This window comes from Beta vulgaris, chromosome 3 (assembly GCF_026745355.1).
Source record: "Beta vulgaris subsp. vulgaris cultivar EL10 chromosome 3, EL10.2, whole genome shotgun sequence".
NCBI classification, from domain to species: domain Eukaryota; kingdom Viridiplantae; phylum Streptophyta; class Magnoliopsida; order Caryophyllales; family Amaranthaceae; genus Beta; species Beta vulgaris.
This window is the reverse complement of record NC_079204.1, coordinates 349,525-373,905: the sequence shown is the minus strand read 5'-3', so window position 1 is coordinate 373,905 and position 24,381 is coordinate 349,525. Positions and strand designations below refer to the sequence as shown.

The 24,381-nt window shown below is 30.9% G+C and overlaps 1 protein-coding gene across 1 annotated transcript; it reads right to left on the bottom strand.

Moving 5' to 3' along the window:
- Positions 1–6,079: 6,079 nt before the first annotated feature.
- LOC104887875 (uncharacterized) lies at positions 6,080–10,018 on the bottom strand. The gene is made up of 5 exons (XM_048641220.1): positions 9,956–10,018; positions 9,024–9,875; positions 8,752–8,937; positions 7,364–7,486; positions 6,080–6,190 (listed from the first exon to the last, which is right to left on the bottom strand). Exons 1-5 carry the CDS (start codon positions 10,016–10,018, stop codon positions 6,080–6,082), a joined length of 1,335 nt encoding a protein of 444 aa, XP_048497177.1.
- Between the last annotated feature and the right edge of the window lie 14,363 nt (positions 10,019–24,381).

The following is a 24,381-nucleotide window of genomic DNA, read 5'->3' as shown; positions in this document are numbered from 1 at the left end:
AGATGTGGCCCGACCCAAACCCGGCCCGTTCTATGATCACTACCTCTAGTATAAACTATAGAGGGAGGGAGAAGGAACGTGAGAATAAACCTTTTTATACTTAAGAAAACTGATAGAAAGGAGAGTGTTGATAAAAATATTCTAGTAATTTTATTTTTGTTTATTCCCTAACAAGGAAGAAGCATAATTTTATGCTTATCTCACCTACTATTTCTCTATACTTATATATACCACATTCTTATCCTCATACCAAGACATCTAATGCTCACGACAAACTTTGTCTTTTAATAATCACTCTTAATCTATTCTATTTTAATTAGATTATGAAAGTGAATTGTGCAAATCTTAGTAAAAAAAAAGAAGAACGAAATCGTCTTTATTATAAGCTTAAATATGGGGAGGGTATTAACAAAATTTGAGATTATTAATAAATTAATCAAATTTGGGACTAATAATAATTAATATGGAATACATCCAAACTTGGGGTTCTCATTTTTCACTAATACATTTTCATATTACTTCGTTCCTTCAAGGATGTGCACTCACTTGAATGAAAAGATGAATGAGTTCAATTCACAAGTATAATAAATTATGATAAGTCTAGATAGGTTAATTTCACTATTCTTACGTTATGAAAAGTTTTGATAAGTATTGATAAGGTATTGATAAATCTAGATAAATTCATATAAATATAAATCAGGTGAAAATAATACAATTCTTTTTTGATCCATATAAACTACGAAAGCAGTACAAAAAAGGGGAAGAAGATTGGAATATGTAACCTATTGTTCCGAAAAAATTCAACATAATAAGTAGTAAATATCTTTTCTTAGATTATGGACCGTTGGACGGTGTTAAATTAGGAGTTTCTGTTGAAATTCGCTCCTACTTCTTAGAGTTGGGTGTAGTAGGAACATAGGATAATCTTGTGTCAAACATAGCTTTTATATACGAGGCTTAACTACTATGCAATGGCTTGACTTTTGTGCAAATTTCCATTGTCCAAACTTCAATGTAGTATCGTCTACTATCTAGTATGTGTATGTCCACACAATTATCTACTGTAAACCTGTGACTTTTATCTGTCAATCTTTTTGGCCATGTAGATTGTAGCGCGTCATACTGTGTAAATTAGTCTGACTCTTAAGCTGTTAAACATGCCATTATCACTTTATCAGCCGAGGTTAGAAGATTATTTGTAATGAAAATAGCATCTCAAATCTAAATTTACTTAGCTAAGCATGTCATTATGGATTTATGATGTTATAATTGGAACATGCAATACCTTGTAATCTTTCCATTGAAAGCAATTCTAAGTTTTGCTTTTAGAATTCAGGAGTAATTAATAAACCACAAATGTACTGAATTCGTTTCACAAAGACATATAAAAAAATAAATAGAAATATGAGAAACATGTCTCAAATGACTCATTCCGTTCCTAAATAGATTTCCTGTATTTCCTTTACACGTTGTCAATGTTCATTTTGTATCATTAATATATTTAATTACATAATAATAAAAATCATAAAAGTTTGATCTTCGTAATATCTCTATTATATAAGGGAAGGGGGGAGCAATGGTGTCCTCTTTTGAAATGCCTATTTTGCCCCTTCCCTTTCTAAATTACAAAAGGAATGTCAAAATTAAAACTGGCACTCAAAGAAAACTACCGAAAATTAATTTACAACACTCACTCACAAATCATTTAAAAGAAGAAACTTTACAAATCACTCATATAATTGAGAAAATCACGTTATAAAAATCACGCAAATCACTCAAATAATCGGGAAACTTTATTTAAACTTAAAATTACCATACAAACTAAAACTAATAACGTAGAACGTCAATACATACAAAAACATTTACAAAAATTTACTTACAAATCACTATTCTCAAGAACCATTCACAATTAATGGTGGGTCATGATAACAATAGAGGTGTATTTGTAGTGAAATCAGAATTTAGAAGTTAGACAAGGAAAAAAATTATTTACTTTTTTATAGTGTTTAAAATTTAGAAGTTAGTATTGTACTTAATTCAAAAATCAACTAAAAAATTATAATATTAGAAATCATAAATAAATTCAATAAAATTTCTATTTTGTTCATAGAATTTAACTTTGAAAAGTTAAAAAAAAAAGACAGAAATAATGTTGACAGACTTAAGTGACAGAAACTAAACCAATCAAATTTTGCAACTAAAAACAATTATACTTCATATGTCTAATGTTCAAATTTTGACTCTTATGCTGAAGAAAATCAAGTTTCTGTTTCGAAAAAAATTCAAGCACGCATCGCGTGCAAAAAATTCTAGTATATAATGAGTCATGAGGCGGCTAATCAACAAGACCTCACATAACTATATTATTTTCTTATATATTGGAATTTTTTTTAGAGAGTTTTCCTTATTTATGAATAGTGCCAAAATTAGAAACGAGAAGTTTATCTAGAAACGGAGGGAGTAAAAGTTAAAATTTTGAATTAACGATTTCAATATACTGAATATTAGGTCGATGTAACAAAACTTTGAATTAGGACAACTTACATTTTTTTTAACATTAGTAAGCCGAAGAAAATGAAAGATGAAAAACATCAAATGACATTTGAGCATAAAATCACCAAAAATTATACATGATTTATATAATACTTTAGGTAGTTCTTTCTACTATTCACTTACCCATTACTCAAAGCAAAGAACAATTAAATTATTTTGCTTGTCTTCAAAAATTCTCTAATAATCCTGTAATTCAGGATGCATTGATACTTAAATCATAATTTGTAGATTGATAAATATTGGAAGTAGGCCCTATTGATGTGAACTAAGAAAAAAAATAAAGGTTAAGTACCTTGATTCAAGTTTAATTTATATAGAGCATTTGATAGAGAAGTTTTGTCTTGTAGAGCTGTTGAACTACCTAACCTTTGGAAAATATTGAATTTCAAACTGCTGAGTGTTTCATTTTTTTTGGGTGTTTTTGTCGTTTGGTCCAAATTATTTGATTATTTATTTTATAACTGAAAAATGCCAAAATTTTAATATGTCGGCTCAATCAATCTATATTTAAATTTTGTTCTTCAAGATTTTTGTTTAATTTAGTACTAATTTGAAGGGTTGACCAAATGTGGCATTTTAGTCGTAAAAAATGGGACTTTACAATTTGATCTCCTTGCAATATCATTAGGGGATTTTGGTGAGATTCTCGAATATAAGGTAACTATTCCATTGGGTATCTTTATTTTAATTCAAAGTTTGATTAATGTTTGATAATTTTTTAATTTGCGAGTATCTTTTCCACGTTACTTACAAGTTATCGGAATAGAATCGTATGTCCTATTATGTTTATTTTTTTATATCTCATTTATTAAGTAGATTTATCTTGAGTACAGATTATACATCCCACTATATTTTGAGAATATTTATAGTACACCTGGGTGTACCATGCTCATGGTACACCCAAGACTATTTTCTCCAAATGAGCAAAATGAGCGAATGAGCGAATGAGCAAATGAGCAAAATGAACAAATGAGCAAACATTTTTATTCATTTAAGAAAATGAGCAAACACTTTTATTACAAAATGAGCAAATGAACAAATGAGTAAATGAGCAAAATGTCCATATGAGCAAATTTGGTGTCAAATGAGCACCTGAAATTCTAATTTATTACAAAAATACCCCTGGGTGTACCATACTCATGGTACACCCGGGTGTACCATAAGTGAATTCCTATATTTTGATACCAATACATTACTCACGTGCCATTCACCATATCATCAAGTTTAATCTAACTTCTTTTAAAAACACATACTTTCTTTGTCTGTTCCACTATTATTAACATATTCCATTAACACATTTTTTAAAAAAGCTACGTGAAGTGGGAAAAAGATAAGATAGATAAAAAGGAAGATTCATATAATAGGAAAGAGACAAAAAAAAATATTACCAAATAATTTTTTTATAACAATTAATATAAAACTTTCAAATAAGAAAAACGTTCATCTTAAAAGTTCGGGGAAATGTAATTCACATGAACCGGTAAAAATGAGGGGGCATAAATGGATAAATGGATTGAGGAATTTGTTTGTGCTCATCTCATGGGCCATAGCACGCAATTTAAGCCTGCGTAGTTACGTCCATATAAAGAAGTGGTTGGACTAGCCATCAACAAGAGTTGGACTTAAAAGGATGATTGGCCTTAAGAAATTGGCATGTTTTGACTTATTTTTCCATGGGCTGAAACTCCCAATCACATGCCAATTTTTGAGGAGGACATCCTTTTAAAATAAGGAAGATTATAGGGGAAGTTGGTTGTTTGTGAGGAGGATATCCAAAGGTAATCATCCTCAAAAAACAAAAAAAAATACAAAACTTAGGCTATGTTTAGTTCACCTGAAATTTTCTGATCTGAACTTATCTGATCTGATCTGAACTTATTTTTTCTGATCTGATCTGAACTTATTTCTTCTGAACTGATCTGATTACAAGATTTTATCTTTTAGATTTCTCTCAATATATAAGAAAAAATATAGTCATGTGGGTTCTTGTTTGATTCGTCTCAATGAGTACTTTATTAATATTCAATTATTATAATTTTTACTAATATATAATGAAAGATATTTAATAGTAAAAATGAGTTTTTAAAACTGACAGATCTGATCTGATCTGAACTTATTTTTTCTGATCTGATCTGATCTGATCTGATTAGATCTGAAATAAGCAAAAATAAGGTGAACTGAACATAGCCTTAGTGGAGTAGTATTTATGTAATTTATTTTTTATTATATCAGACTGTTAGACTGTCTAACCTAGTTAGACCAGTAAGTTCATATATTTACTAGATTTTGAAATAAATGAAATAATTTTCTTGAAAAGTTATCAAATACTCCCTCCGTTTCCTAAAGATCTTCCTTGATACTGTTCCTACAGATACTAAGGAGGATTCATTTGTGTGGGGTGTGGGGTGGGTAAAGTAGGAGAGAGAGAAAGAGATTAAGTAAGATAAATAAACAAATAAAAGGGGGTTAAGGTAGGAGAGAAAAAGGGAGTGAAATAGAATTAATAATGTAATGGTGGATCATATGATAGGGACATGAGACTTGAGAGGGTAAAAAGGGAAAAATTTCCAAATAAGAAATAAAGTAAAAGAGGGAAGACTTTATGAAAACGCACTTAAACGGAAAGAGGGAAGATCTTTAGGAAACGGATGGAGTAAAGGAGATAGAAGCGTTTTATTTATTTTAGAATGGAGGAAGTATGTGATTTTGAGTTTATATCTTTCAACTGTTAAGGTTTATTTGCGTACCTAACTAAGTTTGACCTACTCCAGTAAAAGAATTTTTATATAAATTTTCAACTTTTAAGGTTTATATGAATAATTTTATCTCGTACACCAAATCTTTATCTATTTTTTTTTTCTTTTTTTTTTAGCTTTTAGTGTTTTTTGTTTCAGGATTAGGCGTCTTACAATGTTAGATTATATGATACAAGAATCATTCCTCGAAGTCATACCATTGGACCCAAGGGTACTTGGCAACAACTGTCAGCATATATGTGTATGCTGTATACCCGTGATCAGAAAGGATATCTTAGAAAATATTCTAACCAGCTATCAACATATTTGTACTCTCAATATAACAATCATTTTTAAATCCTCATGGTGATTCATTTTCTTCGTATAATTGAGAGTAACTTTTCACTAAAATATCGTTTCTCGTTACAAGCATATTCTATAGTACAAATATATCGATAGTTGGTGTTATGGAGTACTAATATCGTAATCATAATCACAATCTCCAATAAGCTGCCTCATTAAACAAAACTTTAGAAAATCTCTACACCAATCCCATATTATATATGAGAACATACATGCATGAATATATCCACATAAATGAGATCAGAATACCTACAAAACTACATTGTTATTGTGCTGATGTTCTAATACTACAATACATTAATAATGCTAGTATAATATAATTATAATTACCTCAGGATAACCTCTTGTTATTCCTTAATTTATTTATTTCAGAACTTGATGTGGGCTTCCACCAAAAGTATAATTATGGGACGAATTAAGAAGTATGATTAAATCCAAGATTGAATTTGTTGGTAATTGCATTTGAAAGAATTCACACCACTGATATGGGCAAATATATCTGAAGAATCCACCACATCATCTTCTTCTTTCACCATTACCTGTAAATGTATCAACAAAAAGCATTTATTACCTTCAGTCCTTCATTAATAGTACAACACTTCAAGTATCAGTTGCAAAGATTATACTCTATGTAACTATGTCAGTAGAGATCGAGAGTCCCAAATCCCTAACGGCTCATTTAGTTGGTCATAAATGGTGATAATGGAAATAAATTTGTGCGTATATTTGTGAAAAATATCACTGTCCATTCCCATGGTAATGCTAATTTATCCTAAAGTGTCCGCTTTTCTTCTTGAATTTTCATTCCCATCCAATACCACACTGAGTAGTAATGAAAATAGTTCCTCTTTGAAGACAAAAACACAAGTTTAGGGGTGAGATTGTTTGCCCATGGAGAAAAAAATGCTTCCCCATGGAGATTTGAAGGGTGCTTCCCTAATAAATTACACTTAAAATGCATTCTCATTATCGTAATTTATTAACGACTATCAAACAGGCCGTAAGTCCCATATAACCGTTGTACCATGATTTATTGTAGGACGTGGGTGACTTGTTGTCCTAGATGAGTCCCTTATGGTAGTGACTCTTCTAAGACATGGGGTGATCCATCTAACTCCTAGAGTGATCATTTTCACTTATATAGTGATCCTTTTAGGGATCAAAGTAAGGTGAACTTATACTAATTTAATTTATGATTAGATGGTTTTACACAAGACTTAATTATGTTATGTCAATCCACATGCATGAAACACGTGCAAAATGAAAATTAATGTTAAAACCCATTTCTTAAACTCATAAGGTGTGGGGTTTAGAAACCCAAGGGGGATGTGGGTTTGGCTCATATCAATACCTCTGGGTATTAAATAGAAGAAAAAATTGCATTTCCAAATAAAGTTCCAAACCTATACTACATTGGTTTCGTTCCTGATTTTGAACTCATACCACTATATGAACCAAACGCGCCAAAAAATATAGATTGAGGCGAATCTAACAAGATCCAATATGACTATATTTTTCTTGAGATATAAATTATCAAAGACAATCAAAGTGTTAGATGTGAATAGTAAACACTCTGCAAATGGTACAAATATTTCTAAACGTAATATATTTTAAGTAAAGATTTTCTAGTATTGAGAACAATAGATTATTTTTTATCTTCACAAAGTATAAAGAAAGCATAGTCATTTTCAAAAAAGGGATACAGAGCTTACTTCATCATAATCATCATCTTCATTGTGATTAATGTGCCTATGAGACTCTCCAAACTCATCATTCTTGGCAAACCTTCCTCTTACCCTTGGTCGGCTATCCGCCAATGTCTTGCGGCACGCATACTGCAACAATTGCTACATGTTGATAAATTATTCAAAGGAGAGAAAATGCAAAATTTTAGAACAATTGTGACACAAGAATAATAAAAAAAAATGACACAACTACAATTTAAAACTCCAATTTGACTACCTAGGAAAATCGAAAGGGTTTAGAACTCTTATTTGTCATAGTATTACATTAATATGGTTTTTGTAAGGTGAAATACATTGTTGGTTTATGAAATTGGATATTTTCACTGTTTGGTGATATATACCTGAGAAGTTTTTAATTGTTAGTTCTTTAGTTGTTAATTGATGTATTCTACCCAAAATTTGTTTAGTTATAACTCTTGTTATGTTTGTAATTTAGATTCTTTGATCGAAAAAAGTTTCTCATTATTCATACTTTCTTCACTCGAATCTTGATATAAGAGATAAATCAAGTAACAATCTTGACATTATCTTTGTCATTAATATTATCATATATGAGTATTAAGGATATATGTAGAATACTTTTATGTCTTTCTTGTATGAATACATATTAATATTTTCATTACCTACATTAGTTGTTATTTATTATATTATATGATGTGCATCTGCAATGAAGAATGTCTTCCTTGTATAGAATATTCACTAACATATTAATATTTTCATTACCTGCATTAGTTGTAATCTATTGTATTATATAATGTGCATCTACCATGAAGATAAACTTTCCTATTAACATTATTAAGTGAACAAATTATATTGATTAAACTAATTTTTTATATTTAAATTAATGTTTTCTCATAATAATTAATATAATTTGGCAATTCTATTAAATTTTAATAAGAAAATATTAATTCATAGGAGGAAACATTAGTTTTGGTCATAGCCAGAAGACCAAAAATAAATTTAACTTGAATAGAAGAACTCCATATCATTGATCGATGAAGAAGAGTGCATTGAATACATAGACAAACCCAAAAAATAACTCGATATGTTTACTGAAAGAAGAGTGCATTGAATACATAACAAGCCGGAAATTAAGGTAGAGATTGAAGAGATAATAGTTATAAAAAATAAAAAGAAAAAAATTGTTTATTAAAACTTACCTCACATACACTTAGATTTCATTTAATTATAATTGAACAATGTTTAGTAATTGAATATCAAACTTTTAATTTTGACTAAATGTGGTCTTTTGGATTAACATATTTCATGAAAGTTCAAAACATTAGAAGGGTATTAGGCAAAAATTGCAAAATTAGTAGAAATTGCTTAATAATCAGAGAAAATTGAAAATGAACCTTAATTTTCTTGCTAAAATTTCTCTCATTTCTTTTCTTCATGTATCTATGAATCTTCTCTTTTCTCTGCTCAACAGAAAGTTTCCCAACTTTAAAAGTTGAATCTTCCAAACTTGATATCTCTGTTGTCATGGGGGTAGAACTTGTTGCTGCACTAACCAACTGTGAGTTCTCGTTGCTAAATGCCTTGTTAAAAGAACACAAATCCAAGAAAAATAAGAGAATAAACTCATTTATCATTATAATAATAATAAAGAAAAAATAAAATTTACCTGCATATCTCCTGAATTATAACGAGACAATTGATCAGGGCAAAAAATTCCACTATTATCTGCTTGAAAATCAAGATCTTTATGTTGTAATTCTGAAGCCATAAGCAAACTTCCGGTAAAAATCCCTGAATTTTCAGTACCTAATCCATTGTTAAGATTGCAATGCAAGAAAGAAGTCATTGAGGGGTCAAGAAATGAGCAGTGAGAGGAAGAAGTGGCAGCAGCTGCTGGAGGGTTAAGCCTTAGGAAAGGTGGGATAGATGACAAGCAATCTTCGTCGAAAACCGAGCCTAAAGGCGACTGTCCTGCCGCCATGAGGGGCAGCGCTGTAGGGTCAATAGAAGTAGGATATTGATTAAGACTATTGCTTATTGCAACATCACTTAAGGAAAGTTGGTATTGGTCTTGATGTGTGTTGGTGTTGTGGGTTGGGTTAAGGTTGCAAGGAGGGGTAGTGGAGAAGGGTGGAGAGGGAGAGAAATCAATTGAAGCTGATATGTCATTGTCGATCTCAACTTGGGAGTCGAAGATGATGGAGAGGCCACTAGTATTGTGGTGGTTGTGGTGGCTTGGGCCTATGGTAGTGGCCGTTGTGGTGGTGCTACTGGTGGTACTAGTATTGGTGCCATTTTGGTCATTTTGATCTCTTTGTAAGCTTCGCAAGTCTAAGTTTTCTGTACTATAGTTGTTGTTGGTATCATTATCAACTATAGCATATGAAGAGTTTTGGTCCTCATAGCAATAGCATTTAGGACTGGAAGCAACCTCAGAGTTCGGTAAGGTATCACGAAATATGTCGGTGTCGCAAAAATCGAAAAGTTGAGCGCTGATATTAGGGATTGAAATTTCATCCTACACCCAATAGCAAAAACAAGTTATAGGGTCAATACGTGTGAACGAGAAGTTTAACATATTAAAAAACTTAAAATCACCTTCCAGTCCCTTGAGTTTCTCATGTCGAATGCTATTTTACTTTGTGGTTGAAGCTTTGCCATTGACCAATAGGGAGCTAGCTAGCGTTATGTAACTAAACTAAGAATGCTTCAAGCAATACAAAACTAAAAGACAAACCACGTCTATGTTTATAAACATGTCAAAGTAGAATTCCTTATAAACATAACATGCAATGTTTTTATTACTCTGAATTGCAATAGTAAGCAACTTTTTGTTTGTTCTTATACCAATACATATCAATGATGTGAACTCACCCAAGCACTAAATGAAGTCTATCCTTTTCTCTCCTCTAATGATGAGCAAAAATAGTAAGTTAAGTCTACCAAGATGATCTTTATATAAATACTAAAAGCAACTAAAATACATATTCACTCTATCTTATGTTCCATGCAATATGGCAAGCAAGAACTAGATACTTACCCAAGATAAGATTAACAAGCACAATAGTACCATCATTTTAGAAGAAAAAGGGATTTAAAGAACATTGGAATTTTGGTCTAGATGTGGCCATATTAGAAAAAGACTGGACTTGGGTGGGAAAATGGAATTAAATTAGAAAAATTTGGAATTTCGAAAGTCCATTTTATGCCAAATATAAGAAAAAATTTCTATTTTCTCTCATCATTATCTTTTGCAACAAGGGACATCCAATTAAATTAGAAATATTTGAGAAAAAGAAGCATGAAAAGCTTAAAATCCCATAACAACCCCTAGCAAAGTGAATATGACAATTCAGGGAATGTATACATTCAAATCGCTCCTATATATAGCAACAATTTGATTCCATCTTCAAAAAAAATCATGCTTTTGTAATAATAGCTTTTAAACACGCAAACACTTTGTTGTAACTAGCAAGGGAAGGAATTTTCATTTGTTGCTATCTACATCATGCATAATGCACTATTACCATTTATTTGAAATTAACAAGTTTCTGAATTAAGTTATTTAACACCTTTATAGATGCAATTTTTACCACAAAAAAATAACAATATTTTGGGGAAAATCTATTTTAAAAAAATTGAAAACCTTGAATCATGTCTAAAAGAATATAATCAATTGCTAAAAAAAAACCTTTACTTTTTGAAATCTGAACAATCTTTTTAACATGAGTAAAAAATAATCCATAATAATTTTTCATGCAATGCAAATAAATTTCAAAAATTAAGGTACATAACATACTAGTAATATATATTAATTAGAAGAATTACAAGTAAGGGGCCAGAAACTTGATCTTCTGATGGTCGCGATGGAGGAGGAGGAGAAAGAGGTGGAGGAGGTGGGTCGACAACATCTTGCAATGACATGATCAAAAATCTCTCTTGGTTCGAATAATATGATCATTTCTTCTTGAGTGAAAAAAAAAAAGTAGTACTAGGGCATGTTTTTGTTATTATTCTTCTAGTAAATAGTTTCACTAAGAACCATGTAATGTGTGATAAGGAGTGAAATGGAAGGAAATGCAAAGCTCCATTACATAACAAAGGGAAAAAAAAGAAGAGAATAAAGAAGGACAAGTAATAAGAACCAAAGAGAGGAGAAGAAAGGGGAGCTAAGGCAAAATATAGATATTAGAAGATGAATTAGGCATGTCCGTACGTGAGCCGTCACCTCCTAAGAACTTGCTGGAATAAATCCTACAATTTTGCTCAACCTCAAATCTTTGATGTAAAAAAAAATTGTTTTTTTGCAAGGAAGAAATATCTTTAACAAACAATTTAGGTTTTTTATGACATTGTAAGTTATCTTTGGTTAGTTTGCTTAAATTTAGGTTGGATTCTGTTAGAGTTGTTAGTAAAAAAAAGTTGTAGATGTTAATTCTTTGTTAAAAAAACATGACCTTTTAGGTTTTCACCCCTTTTCTTTATCGTGTCTCTTTCACTTTGACTTATTTTTAACACCCATGCATTCACTAATCACTATTATTGCTCCATCTTCAGCCTATGGCAAATCCCATGTGGTGGTATGGTCATAATAATTTACCATATGGGTTGAATTGCCATATTGAGTTGTCCATTTAAAGATGATTTTTTAGGTTAGAAAATTTGTTTTTGCAAAATTTTGAATAATTTATATCAATAAGAATGTTTATAAAAGCACTAATTAAATTCCTATTGGCGTTAGTCGTACTATCCTTATACTTTTGTGTTTTTTTTTTTCCAGAATGGTCTTTGAGTTTTCTGCTATTTACATACCTTGCTTTAATCATACAAATGTATTAGGAAAAATTATCATGTCATATGTTATTGGATTTGTCTCAATATACATTTTCAAAATATTAACTTTTTTTGAATTTTGAGTAGATTATTAAAGATATTGATGATCAAAATTATACTTTGGCGAGCGTGATAGCCAAAGTGGTGCAGCTATTTTGAAATGAGTGTTGTACATTTTGACCTTCGTTCTTAATTCTATTGTAAATTTTTAGTCATACAATATAAATTTTCTCCAATGTCAACTTAAATTTAATGGATCTATATGTACGCAGTTGAAATCTAATACCAATCTCAATATTGGTCACACCTTTCCTTATTAATCAATCATGTATTTTTCTACAAGGTTAGAAAACTTTACTAAAACACTAACTTCTAAAATATATCCAATTAAACTCCTAGTTGTACAATAGTAATCTATATATATCTCCTAATCGTATGTTAAGTTGTTAACTAGGATAACTATGTTATCATCCACGGATATGATTGTATGTTTACGTGGTTGTAAGATTCATTTAAGATTATGGAACAAAAATGATTAAAAGATTTGGCTTTTGGATTTAATGTCCATGCATTTGATATTTGAACTAGGACAATTTCATTAAGTTGGGATTCTTCGTAGAGTGACATAAAGGGGTGGTCCGAACATGAAAAACATTCACTAGACATAAAGCTATCTTTATGATTTATTATGAATGTATGACATGTATATATTCTAATGTTTTGCCTTCCACAACCTTTTACTCAACTAAAAAAAAAATAAAATGTTGATGTTCAATATTAAGTGCATTACATAAAGGATTAAAAACTAATCGTTCTTAAAATAGTTTCTTCAAAGACGATCATAATCATTCAAATTCTCCACATGTAACTATTTTGATATGAAACAATTTCAAACTGTTTTATTTTATTTTTTTATTATTTTATTTAAGAAATGAAAGAAAGAAGCGAAAATTTTACCAACAAAAATAATTATAATTATTGATTGTTTAGCTTATTCTTGATTTTTTTTTGTTTGACCTGCACTTTTCTTGAGCATAATATATACCAGCATTGATATCAAACATATACTTCATATTGATACAAACAGATAAGCTCGAAGTTAAAAAATTCAGTGTTTGAAACGAGACATGTACATAAAAAAAAGGAGAACAAATCTTTATTGCAAGGCAGTATCCTATATGATACATGCTATATATTCTTCTACTTTTTAGCATACAAGAAAGACCAATTACTTTTTAGAAGACGAACATGGGAAAACATGATCTAAAGTTTATTTTTATGAATCCAAATAGCATATAGTATCGTTTGGATTATGGTACTTGATCATATGCGATGTACCTCGCATCTTTATCCTCTTCTCTGAAACTGAAATTAGATCCCTCTCCCTCGTATAGAAATAGCCCTCGCACATGCTAAGTTTTTATTGGTTTAACATGAGATATTAGATAGTACATATGTTTGATTTATTATTAACTCTTGGAATTATTTTGAAAATCAATCGACTCTCAAAGCTACTATGTTATTAACATGCTAATAGAAATGTGTTGAGCTTTCAGTCAATTTCCCTTGACTCTAATCTTCTTTTAAAGGATTTTTGGTGCAGTTTCTTTTATCATATAATTTGACATAATTAGACCACCATTAGTTTAATAAAAGTAATAGCATATATGAAAATTAAGTAAATAGACCTTACTAAAGTTATAAAAAAATACAATAATTTTTAAGAATAAAGTTAAGAAACATGTGTAATAATTGCATCCATATAGCTTTTTATGTACTCATATTCTTATATCTTAATGCGAGTAGCGTATCAAAAAAAAATAGCATAGGGTTCAAGTATGAACAATATGAAAGGTGTGTTTTTTCAATGTTACCAAAAAGATAGGCGAAGTGTGATCACTCATTCAAAAATAAATTGGACAAAATTATTTATCAAGATTGACAAAATGAATGAATATATAAATAGAAAGATAACATGCTATAAGATTTTAACAAGTGTCAAAAAAATTAAAATATATATGGTGATATTTTTCTATCTATATTTTTCTAACCAAGAATATTAAGATAGAAAAAAAAAAGCTACACTAACCTATTTGCTTTTTTCAAATTTTTCATCATATATCTTTGAATTATCATCTTTTAATTCACCATATATTCCAAATATTTTCAAAATTATGACCGATATACCCCTAAGTTTATTGAAAAACCATAGACCCTCAAGGCGTCGACCTATTTATTGAAAGACCGTAATGCGGTCAAAACTCAAATGTGCAAGTTCGTATGACACTTCACATAATATTGTATGACCGATATACCCCTAACTTTGTAATATTGTATGACACTTCACATAATAGTATGTGCACAATACACGATTAATTGACATGTCATACAGAAAACGGACTATTAATTTGAAAGAAAAATCAATAAATTAAAGCTCAAGAAAAAACAAAATCCTTCGTTTGCTTTGATCTCCAACAAATTGTAGGAGTATTCTATTAGGAAAATTGGAATCGTCTTGCTTAAGCACAACCTATAATCTACTTATTAGATTAGACTTGTTCAATCATCTTTCCTTTTTAAGGAAAACAGAGAAGAACATGGTTTGGCCGTTCAGTATTTGTCTAGATCATTTGCACCCACCTCAAAAGATTAATCTTACTATGTGAGTCAAACCTTATTTTTTTAGGCACAGTTTCAGTTCGATTCAGTTTAGTTCAACTCAACTTATTTTAGTTCATTTCCCTTGTTTCAGTTTAGTTCAGTTCATCTTAGCTTATTTTATTTTAGTTCAATTCAACTCAGCTCACTTCAGTTCAATTTAGTTTATTAGCTCGTTTAATTCAGATCAACCCAAAACAACAAAGCTTTATTGACAAACTATTATTAGACCTTAAAATTCTAGGGTTAAAGTACTTTGTCATTTGGACTGTGGATGCAATATACTTCTGGTCGATTTTGGCATTTTCATTTATCATTACATCATGTGAGGAAGAATTATGAAACTTTAATTTGTTGCTCAAAATAATGTAGGCACCATTTATGTTTGCTTTTGTTAAATACCCTTTGCATCAGTAGTAGATTTGTAGTTCAAGTAGTCCTACCTCACTCTATTCACAAGTCACAACTTAGATCAGAATAATCTTTTTTGTAGCTAGTATTATATTTTACAGTTCAACACTGCATATCATGCTTGCTTTTTCGTGTGCATTATGTTTTTGTTTTTGAAGGGGACGTCTGATGCATATTTTTTTGTAGTACCTCTATTCAGACATTATGATATTCCAAGTTATATTTTGTAACATGATTTGTATTTTCATAGAAAGTGTCTGCTGATTATACCCCCTCCATCTCGTTTAAATCTACACATTTACACTTTTTATGCATGTCAATGCAAAACTTTAAGGACATAAGTTTTGTATTTATAAAAATTATAAAAAAATACATATTAATAAAATACATGTTATGATGAATATAACAAGATGCCACATGACTATATTTTCATCTGCGTATAAATCACAAATGATGGTCAAAGTAAAATTTGTGAATAGTGTAAAATATCAAAGTGTAACAAAAAAATGAAACGAAGGGAGTATTGATAAAGTAAATATTTTAGTCTAGAAGTAAAAGTGCCTCAATGTATACAGTTTGCAGATCACTCGTTAAAGGTTCAAATCAAAGGGGATACATCTTACAAAGGGCATTTATAAATAATTTTAAGGTTGTGGAATTAAACCCTGATTGAAAATCTTTAGGTTAAAGATTTCCTTGTCACCGGCCTCTCCTTATTACCGGAGAGTACTCTTAACTCTTAAATTGTTAGATTTAGTGCTTGTTTGGTTACAATGAGAATTATTTTCTCATAGATTTTTCCAATTTGTGGGAATTTAATTCACTTATGAAATTCCTATGGATTAGCCTAAATTGTTGGGTAGTTATAAGGAAAGTTGCAAAATATGAATTTATATAGGAATTTGAGTGACCAAGGGGATGCCGCATTTTGTTGGAATTTCAAATTCTTATGAATTTTCATTGCCCATTTTTCCCACTTTTTGTCAATTAAACAATTATCCAAATCGAAAATCATGGAAATTTCTATTGGCTATATAATTTCTTGGTATACCAAACAAGCACTAATTAAATAGATGATTCAGTATGGTATTTCTGCTCGCCAAAGAAAAGAAAATGTTAGTCGATCATGCCAAAGGAGAGCTTCTGATAGTTTGGCTTTAGCAAAAAAAATCAAGTATATAATGTGATCGATCATACTTCTATTTATATAATAAGTTACTCTTGACAACTTTTTTGATAGGATAGCGGTAATGGTAAAGTAATCATATGTAATACCCTACTAGCTTATTGCCATGTTTACTAAACCTCATTCTTAAACATGTGATATTCTCCACAAATTTTCAGTCCAGTCAATACCACATCGAAAATACTAGTAATGGATGATAATAAAATTCTGTAAAAAAAATCACAAGTTTGAAAGTGGACAACCGTAACTTGGACATCAACATGATAAATGATTCCGAGATTACACATTTACGTTATAGTGTACGACAATCGTTACTTGAACATCGACGTGATAAACGATTCTGAGATTACATATTTACATGATAGGGTGGGACAACTCTTCAAGGAATGGGAGACAATATGTCACATTACATATATGTATTATGTATGCCTTAAAATTAAACGAAAGATAGAGCTCTAGAGCATACGTAACACCATAGGAATAATTAGGATTGAGTCGTCTTGTGATGATTTAATTTGCGATTCGCTTTCAATCATGTCACTTTAACAAAGATTTGGTTAATAAGTACAAAACTAATTATTTGCAAGTGTTTAAATTAACTTACAATTATTCTATCAAAAAAGAAGGTTTAAGTAATTTAACATGATACAATGACAGACGAAAATATTTCCTAGTGCTCCAGCATCTGTGGATGCTGTTTATTCAAAAACAAGTGAAACACAACTTTATTGAAAGCGAAACAAAAGAAACACACTTTCAACTCATTCATTTATTCTGAAATACTATATGTACATGATATGTTCCTGTCTGTTAGTACTACGTTATTGCTTTGTTAAGGAATCAACCATAAAAATGATCTTAGCTTAGCCTTAGTCTATGAAGAATCATATCTTCAAACTTAAAACTTTCATGAACTTAAAAAAAGGCATGATGGTGTTGCTTGACGTGTCGATAAATTAAGGGTACAGTGCAAAATATATTCTGGTGTTTTTCTTTTTAGCAGTTCTTTGCCTCCTATAATCCATATGAGTTCCTGCAGGTACATGTTTCTTTGATTCTTCATTTTCCTTTCGTAGTTTGTTCGGATTCTTTTGGTACTACTCGTTGAATGTTCCTAGAAGTTAGCCACTCTGCGGGCTGGTCCGCGGGCTCTAACGGGTCGGATTGAGATTTCACGGTACTGGATCGGACTGTGAAATTCACGGTTTGGGCGGACTGGCTCGTAGGATGAAAAATCTTGGCCTACCGGTCTGTTACAGGATTTCACAGTTTAGGAAGCGGTTTATGTGCTTAGCAAGCTGGACCAGTCTGGCAGGCCGACATAAGAATATTTTTTTTCAAAATGATTTAATCATTAGAATCACTCATTATTACATAAAACCTTTAAAATTAATTAAAATATATACAATTATTAATATTAATGAATAATTTCATTATTTTTGATTTTGATTGAATTATAATATATGCAATTTGATAAAAAAATATACAATTTGATAAATAATTACTTGGGTTGGGCTGGTCCGATTCATGGACCGGGTTGGCCGGTTTTAGTAGCAGACTTATGTTGGTTGGGTTCAAAAAATTTGGTCCACGACACACCCACCAATTTCACGGTTTGAGTCAGACTGGATAAGACTTTTTGTGGACTCGACCCACATTCCCCAAGAGATGGAATAGGCCGGATTGGCCCGCACTATTGGCCATCTCTAATATGTTCCATTAAGAAATTATTACTTCCAATTTTAGTAGTAGCATGTTGACTTTTAATGCTATTTATGTACTTTCACCATCATGTATTTAATTTTTACATGGAAGTAAAAAAATATAATTTTTAATTTGAAGCTATAATTAAAGTTCAAATTAACTCTTATAAAGAGAATAAATGTTTTTGTTTTGAAAGAGAAAAATTCATTAATTAACTATCAAACGACATTTATATCATAGAAAAAAAAAATACACTCTAATAACATTAAATCAGATTCGTTTTCGATGAAGCTACAATAAACCAAATTCATCAGTACACTAATTCCTTGCATATGGATGATGAAATTCATTGATACAAAGCCAATTCCAATAGACTTATTGGAGGGTCCCTTTGGCGTGCATGCATCCAGTGGGGAATTGAACCTACGAATTCGCCAATTATAACTTTTGCGATTCGAACAATACGTATATCGTAGCTTCCTTGTATTCGTTGAATCAAACAGCTCTTTATGGAATCGTCTATCATCTGACATAGTTTCAAGAACGTTCTTGATCACAACATGTTGACCGCATCCGAACTTCCAATATCTTCATTTTGATAATAATTTTGAACTTCAACCAATGAGTACAATTTCCCATACGCCCAAACAAACAATCTCCACAAACTGGAGATATTTACTCACAATTCCCACATGTGAGGAGGAGACAAGCTCCAGAAAAGAGGAGACTAAACTTTCCAAAGTAGGGAACATCAAACCCTCACAAAGGACTTCAATAAAACAAGAAAATAAATTAGAAATAAACTGAAAACAAGAGAGAAATTGGGCTTAACGTAGATGAAACCATCCATGACAGCTGTTAAGAGGAGGGAAAGGAAAGTGGAGGAGGACACAACCTCCACAACAGAGGAGACTAAACTTCCCATAGTAAGAAGTGATAAACTCTCGTAAAGAGCGACTAATTTATTGAACAACAAAAAAAACTATAAACTCAAAATAAGAGAGGAAAAGGGGACTACCTTGTAGGGGGGGTTTGGGGCTTGGTGGGCCTCTGGGTGAGTGGCATTGTGCAAGAGCAGCCCATAGGAAATTCATCTTACCACGGATTCTTGAAAGGGAGCCAAATAAAATGTTAAGATTGTGATGATCGAAACAAATGAGTACTAAAAATGCAAGAATCTTTATAGAGATTCCTTTTGCTGCTTTAATTTTTTCGTCACATTTACGATCATGTACATAGTTCCAATATAGATCTCAATCATTACTATGCTTAACCACATATTCTGAAAATCATGGAAACTTGATATATTGAGAAAATAGAAGAATTTTATCTACTTAAATTAGATTGAATTTCGATTTTCTTTAATACCCTCTTTTGAAATGTTGTATGTCTTTCAATTAGTGAAATTTATCTTTTCCTTTTAAAAGAAAGAACATGACTATACGTAATTGTACATGTTTTCGTGACTCGTGTATAATAAAAATAAACGTTTACAATCGAAATTAGACTAAAATACCTAAAAATAGAAAAACAGGAGGTCATCATATAATTAAAACTCATCAATTATATCATGTGATCTTCTATATTAAGCTGTACCTAGATAATTTGTCAATGCTGCATTGCTAAAAAATTCCTTCCATATCCAAAATACTCTTTGTTTTAAGCAAAATGCAAACTAAAAACGGCACTTTTTCTTGAAGAATATGATCTTCATTCGTTAATATTTGTGATTGTTTTATGACTCTTTACTTAAGCAAGATGAATCCCTTTGCAGAATACAGTGCCTTTATTCGTTGTTGTGCCATTCTGATTTATGAAACTATTGGTGCTCGAGGTTGATATGGCTAGTTTTGTCCACAACAATACTTATTGGTGGACATATAATCGGTACAAGAATAAATAGTCACATCCTTTTGGTATAAGCTACTTCCTCTGTTTTTCTATTCTTACTATTTGGAATCTTGATGTTATTTACAATTATAGATAATCTTCTAAATTTCTTTCAATATATATTAAAAATATAGTCATGTGGGGTATTGTTTGATTCGTCTTAATGAATATTTTATCAATATTCAATCGTTATAATTTTTACAAATATGTAATGAAATATATTTAAATTCAAGAAATACATTGACAAACGTGTACAGTTAAAGTAGGAAGAGCAAAAAAAACAGAAGAAGTAGATGTTGACATGTTGTTCACACTATGTTGTATTCTTTTATTATTTTTTTTTACAAGGGCAAGAATCAAACCGTTATCACAGGAGTTAAAGAAAAGCTTTACCAAGTAGGCCAACATTAATTCTTATGTTTGATTCTTTTAATGTTGTATTGGCTTATCCGGTCCTATATGACATTTAATACATACGAGTAGTTTATATATATATTAAAAAAAAGAAGTGGTAACATTAGTTTTCGTTATTGCTTATGTTCATTGCTCTAATACGACTTTGCCAAAACACCCTTAACTCAACCAGGTTTGATTTTTTGACCTAGGTCATAGGAGTGAGGTAACTCCTAGCGGATCAGCTACCCCTCAACCTTATTTGTATGCACAAGAAGATAATCTTAAAAATTAACACATGGACGTAAACCACAATCTATGTTACATTCTTACCAATTAGTACTTGGTTTAGTAATTTGGTTTGTATCTCACAACCTTAAGGTTGTGGGATCAAACCCCACTAGAGGCAATTTGGGATGGGGATTTCCCTTACCCATTCCCCCTACTCCCAAGGGACCTTGCCTACAAACCGATCGGGTTGATCCGTGCGAGATTTCAGTTTGACTATGGCGTCTTCTCTTTACCTTTTAAAAAATTGTTACATTCTTTACTTTCCTATTACAAATATTTTAATATAGGAAAAATATATATACGATACTTTGTATTGAACTAGTCATGAGCGAAATATACTAATATAAAGGAAACTTTATTTACAGGATCGAAAAGAACATAGAGAAATTAGGATGAGCTTCGCGTAAAGTTGAACTCTTAACTAATTTACATTGAAAATTCATGTTGGAGTTGATACCTTAATCACTTTGATAAAATGACGAAGAAAAACGATATAATCAACTGCGATGAACTCATTTCCCGATAGTATAATCTGAAATCAAAGTTAATTACTGAGGTTAATTCTAAGGAAAACTTTTACATCAAAAGATTTAACGAATTACTACGAGATTATCCATAAAATATATTAGTCATAACTATTATCGAGTTCCATTAATTTTCAATAAAAGACAGCAAGAATCAATACTGTTTTAAAAGGATAGTAGTATTACTATTACCCCAGAAAAAGGAGGTAAAAGATTCATGTGTCTCATCATTAGTTAGCTTTTTTACCACATAGCTAGCCATCAAATTTATTCTAACACACTATCTTGCATCTTATTAGTACAAATGTACAATCACTTGGATAGTTGCATCATACTTAATGTTCCTAACTTGACATCACCCAACGTGAAACTTCTCTAACACACACTTTTAGAAGTACAAATTAAAAATGTGTTTTCAAAGAATAGAAAAGTAATTGAGGTACTTTTCAATTTTAATTCACTGATTTCTTGACTTGTCGAGGGAAAATGAGTTCGGATGATAAACTGATAGACACATAAAGTCAACATGGTCGTCACTCGTCACTAATCACTGCAAATGGATTCGAACTTCCATGTACCATTTTCTCAAGGTAACAAACAAACGCTTAGACCAAACTACAACTTGTGTGGAGTACATCAAGAATGAATATTTTACAGTTTTGAGTTTGATTGGTTATCGAGTGAATATCGAAAAAATTACCCTCGTTTATCCCTTCTCGTAAACTATTAGAGTCATTCAAGTCGTTACCCTATTGCTTAGGGAGTAAGGAGTGGATGTGTTTTAACCAATGTTATCAGGATCATGATTCTACTTTGGATCGCATGGGTTGGTAGGATTGAATAGATGGCATCGGATCTTAGGATCGTGATATCCTACAATTCGGTAAAATGGAGATAATTATACTAGACTATGGTGAAAACCTCGTGTTAAAAATTTACACGTATTAATAATGACTTTTTTCACCAGTAAATGACGATGGTTTTTCAATACTATAAGATTGAAGTAATATGCAACCAAAATCTAACAGGAGAAATACAATACGTGAAATTACTTTATGATTTTTCAAAAGACATGATCGGATCATAAAGTCGTAGGACTGTAAAATCATATAAAGATCCTACCATGTAATTTTTTTGTGGTTGCGAAGGATCGAAAGATCCTACATATGATAAGGATCAGTGAGGTTCTTCCGGATCGTATAATCGTAAGATCCATAACGAGAATTTAACAGCAATGGTTTTAACTATTGGATTATAAGAGAGGAAAATGAGAAAAAAGAGAGATAAGTGTTGTTCGGTTCTTGGTCAAGAACCAAGAAGGACGTTGTTTGAGATGGGAAAAAGGAGAAGAGAGTGGAAAGTTGAGGATACATGACGTACAAGTGATTAGCGTTGACACACACGATATAATAATCCAAAATATTAGCAATCTCGCAACTATGATTTTGGCTCTATTTTTGAATGGAGCAACCACTGAGAATAAGAAAAATTGAATAATTACATGAGTTAGGCATCAATGAGGTTTTAGAAAGGGAAAATAAAAATTATTGTTGACGAATAAAAATTGGTCTAACCATTATATATATATATATATATATATATATATATATATATATATATATATATATATATAGGGACCAGATCACATGAGAATGCTTTTTACATGAGAAATGAGAATGAATCTCAACCACATGATTGAATTACAGTTACCACACTTGTTCATGAGAGTTATACCTCCCTAAAAAAAGTTTGAGCCCCAAAAAACAATTTTTTTTTTATTTTTTTTTCTCTAATACTCTTTTTTTGGAGTTACATCACTTTTTCATTAGAGTTATATCACTTTTTCATAATACTCATATCGCGTAATTTTCATTCTCATTTCTCATGTAAGTATGCATTCTCATATGAACTCACTTCTATATATATATAAAATAAAAACCTTGTTTGGCAAATAGAGTTTAGAGTTTGTTGTTAGAGTTTAAACTTTTTGTTCAGAAGATCTGACTGCTGATTTGACAACTTTTTTTTTAAAATTTGTTTGGTAACACTTAACTGGTTGCTAACAACTTATTGCCACATGTTTGAGTAAAATGACATTTATTGACATTTTAATACAATGTGTAGTAGTATTATTAGAGGCAAAAAAGTCATTGAACGTATGTGTACCTAATCCTCTAAAGAAAAAGTTCCTATTAGGAGTTTTTTTTTTAATTTTGAGAGTTTTCATTCCAAAACTCTCTCTAAAACTCTATTTTACCAGACACCTCATTTAGAGTTTTTGGCTAGTCAAAACTCTAAAAATTGTCTAAAACTCTCTTTTGACTCCAAAACTCTAATTGCCAAATACCACCAAAAAGGCACACATGCCTCACCAATCTCCAAACCAAACTAACCAAGCGTCCTAGCCTATTCAGCAACAAAAAAACCCGAACCCAAAAGAGCTAACAACAGTCTACAACTCACATAATGAGCATATCTCATTCAGCAAGCCCCAAACCAAACTAACCAAAAAAAATCAATATAGATAAACTTTATTTTCTAATATAAAGTCATATATATTTGTGGTTTACGGTGCGATTTAGGTTTACAGATATTCAAACCCAATCCAAATCACAAAGCATGGTTTGCTTGAAATCACAAACCAACCCACAATTTCAAAACCCAAATCGCGAAATAACGGTTTGGTTCGATCCATACCCATTCTAAATAGCCCTAACCATTATACGAATACCAATGTGTATCATTTAACCACTGATATAAAGATCTGAGTATAATCAATACCACGTAGGATTCACAACCGTTACAGTCTTGTACTCCATAGTGGATTGCAAAACGTCCTGGATGGACCGAGTTCACAATAATTTATCATGTACCCAATTCGACTTTCTCACCAAAAAAGTGACTATATTGATAAAAAAACGACTATATCATACGAAAAACTATGTCAGAAAAGTGAACATATCATACAAAAAGTTGACTGTATAAAAAGCGATTATATCATACTAAAATTGTTTATATAAAATAAAAACTGACTATATCATAAAATTTCTCATATAAAATAAATTATTGTGAACCCGATGTATGCTATTTTTTTTTGGGAGGCGATTGAGCCCAATGTCCAAAATCCAAATACG

What these genes read in the sequence shown, in the direction of transcription:
- LOC104887875 (XM_048641220.1), bottom strand. Translation starts at nt 10,018, where the DNA reads ATGGCAAAGCTTCAACCACAAAGTAAAATAGCATTCGACATGAGAAAC. An exon ending in GAAACTCAAGGGACTGGAAG is followed by an intron (nt 9,876 to 9,955) that starts GTGATTTTAAGT and finishes TATTGGGTGTAG; the next exon opens with GATGAAATTTCAATCCCTAA. An exon ending in AAGATGATGATTATGATGAA is followed by an intron (nt 6,191 to 7,363) that starts GTAAGCTCTGTA and finishes ATACATTTACAG; the next exon opens with GTAATGGTGAAAGAAGAAGA.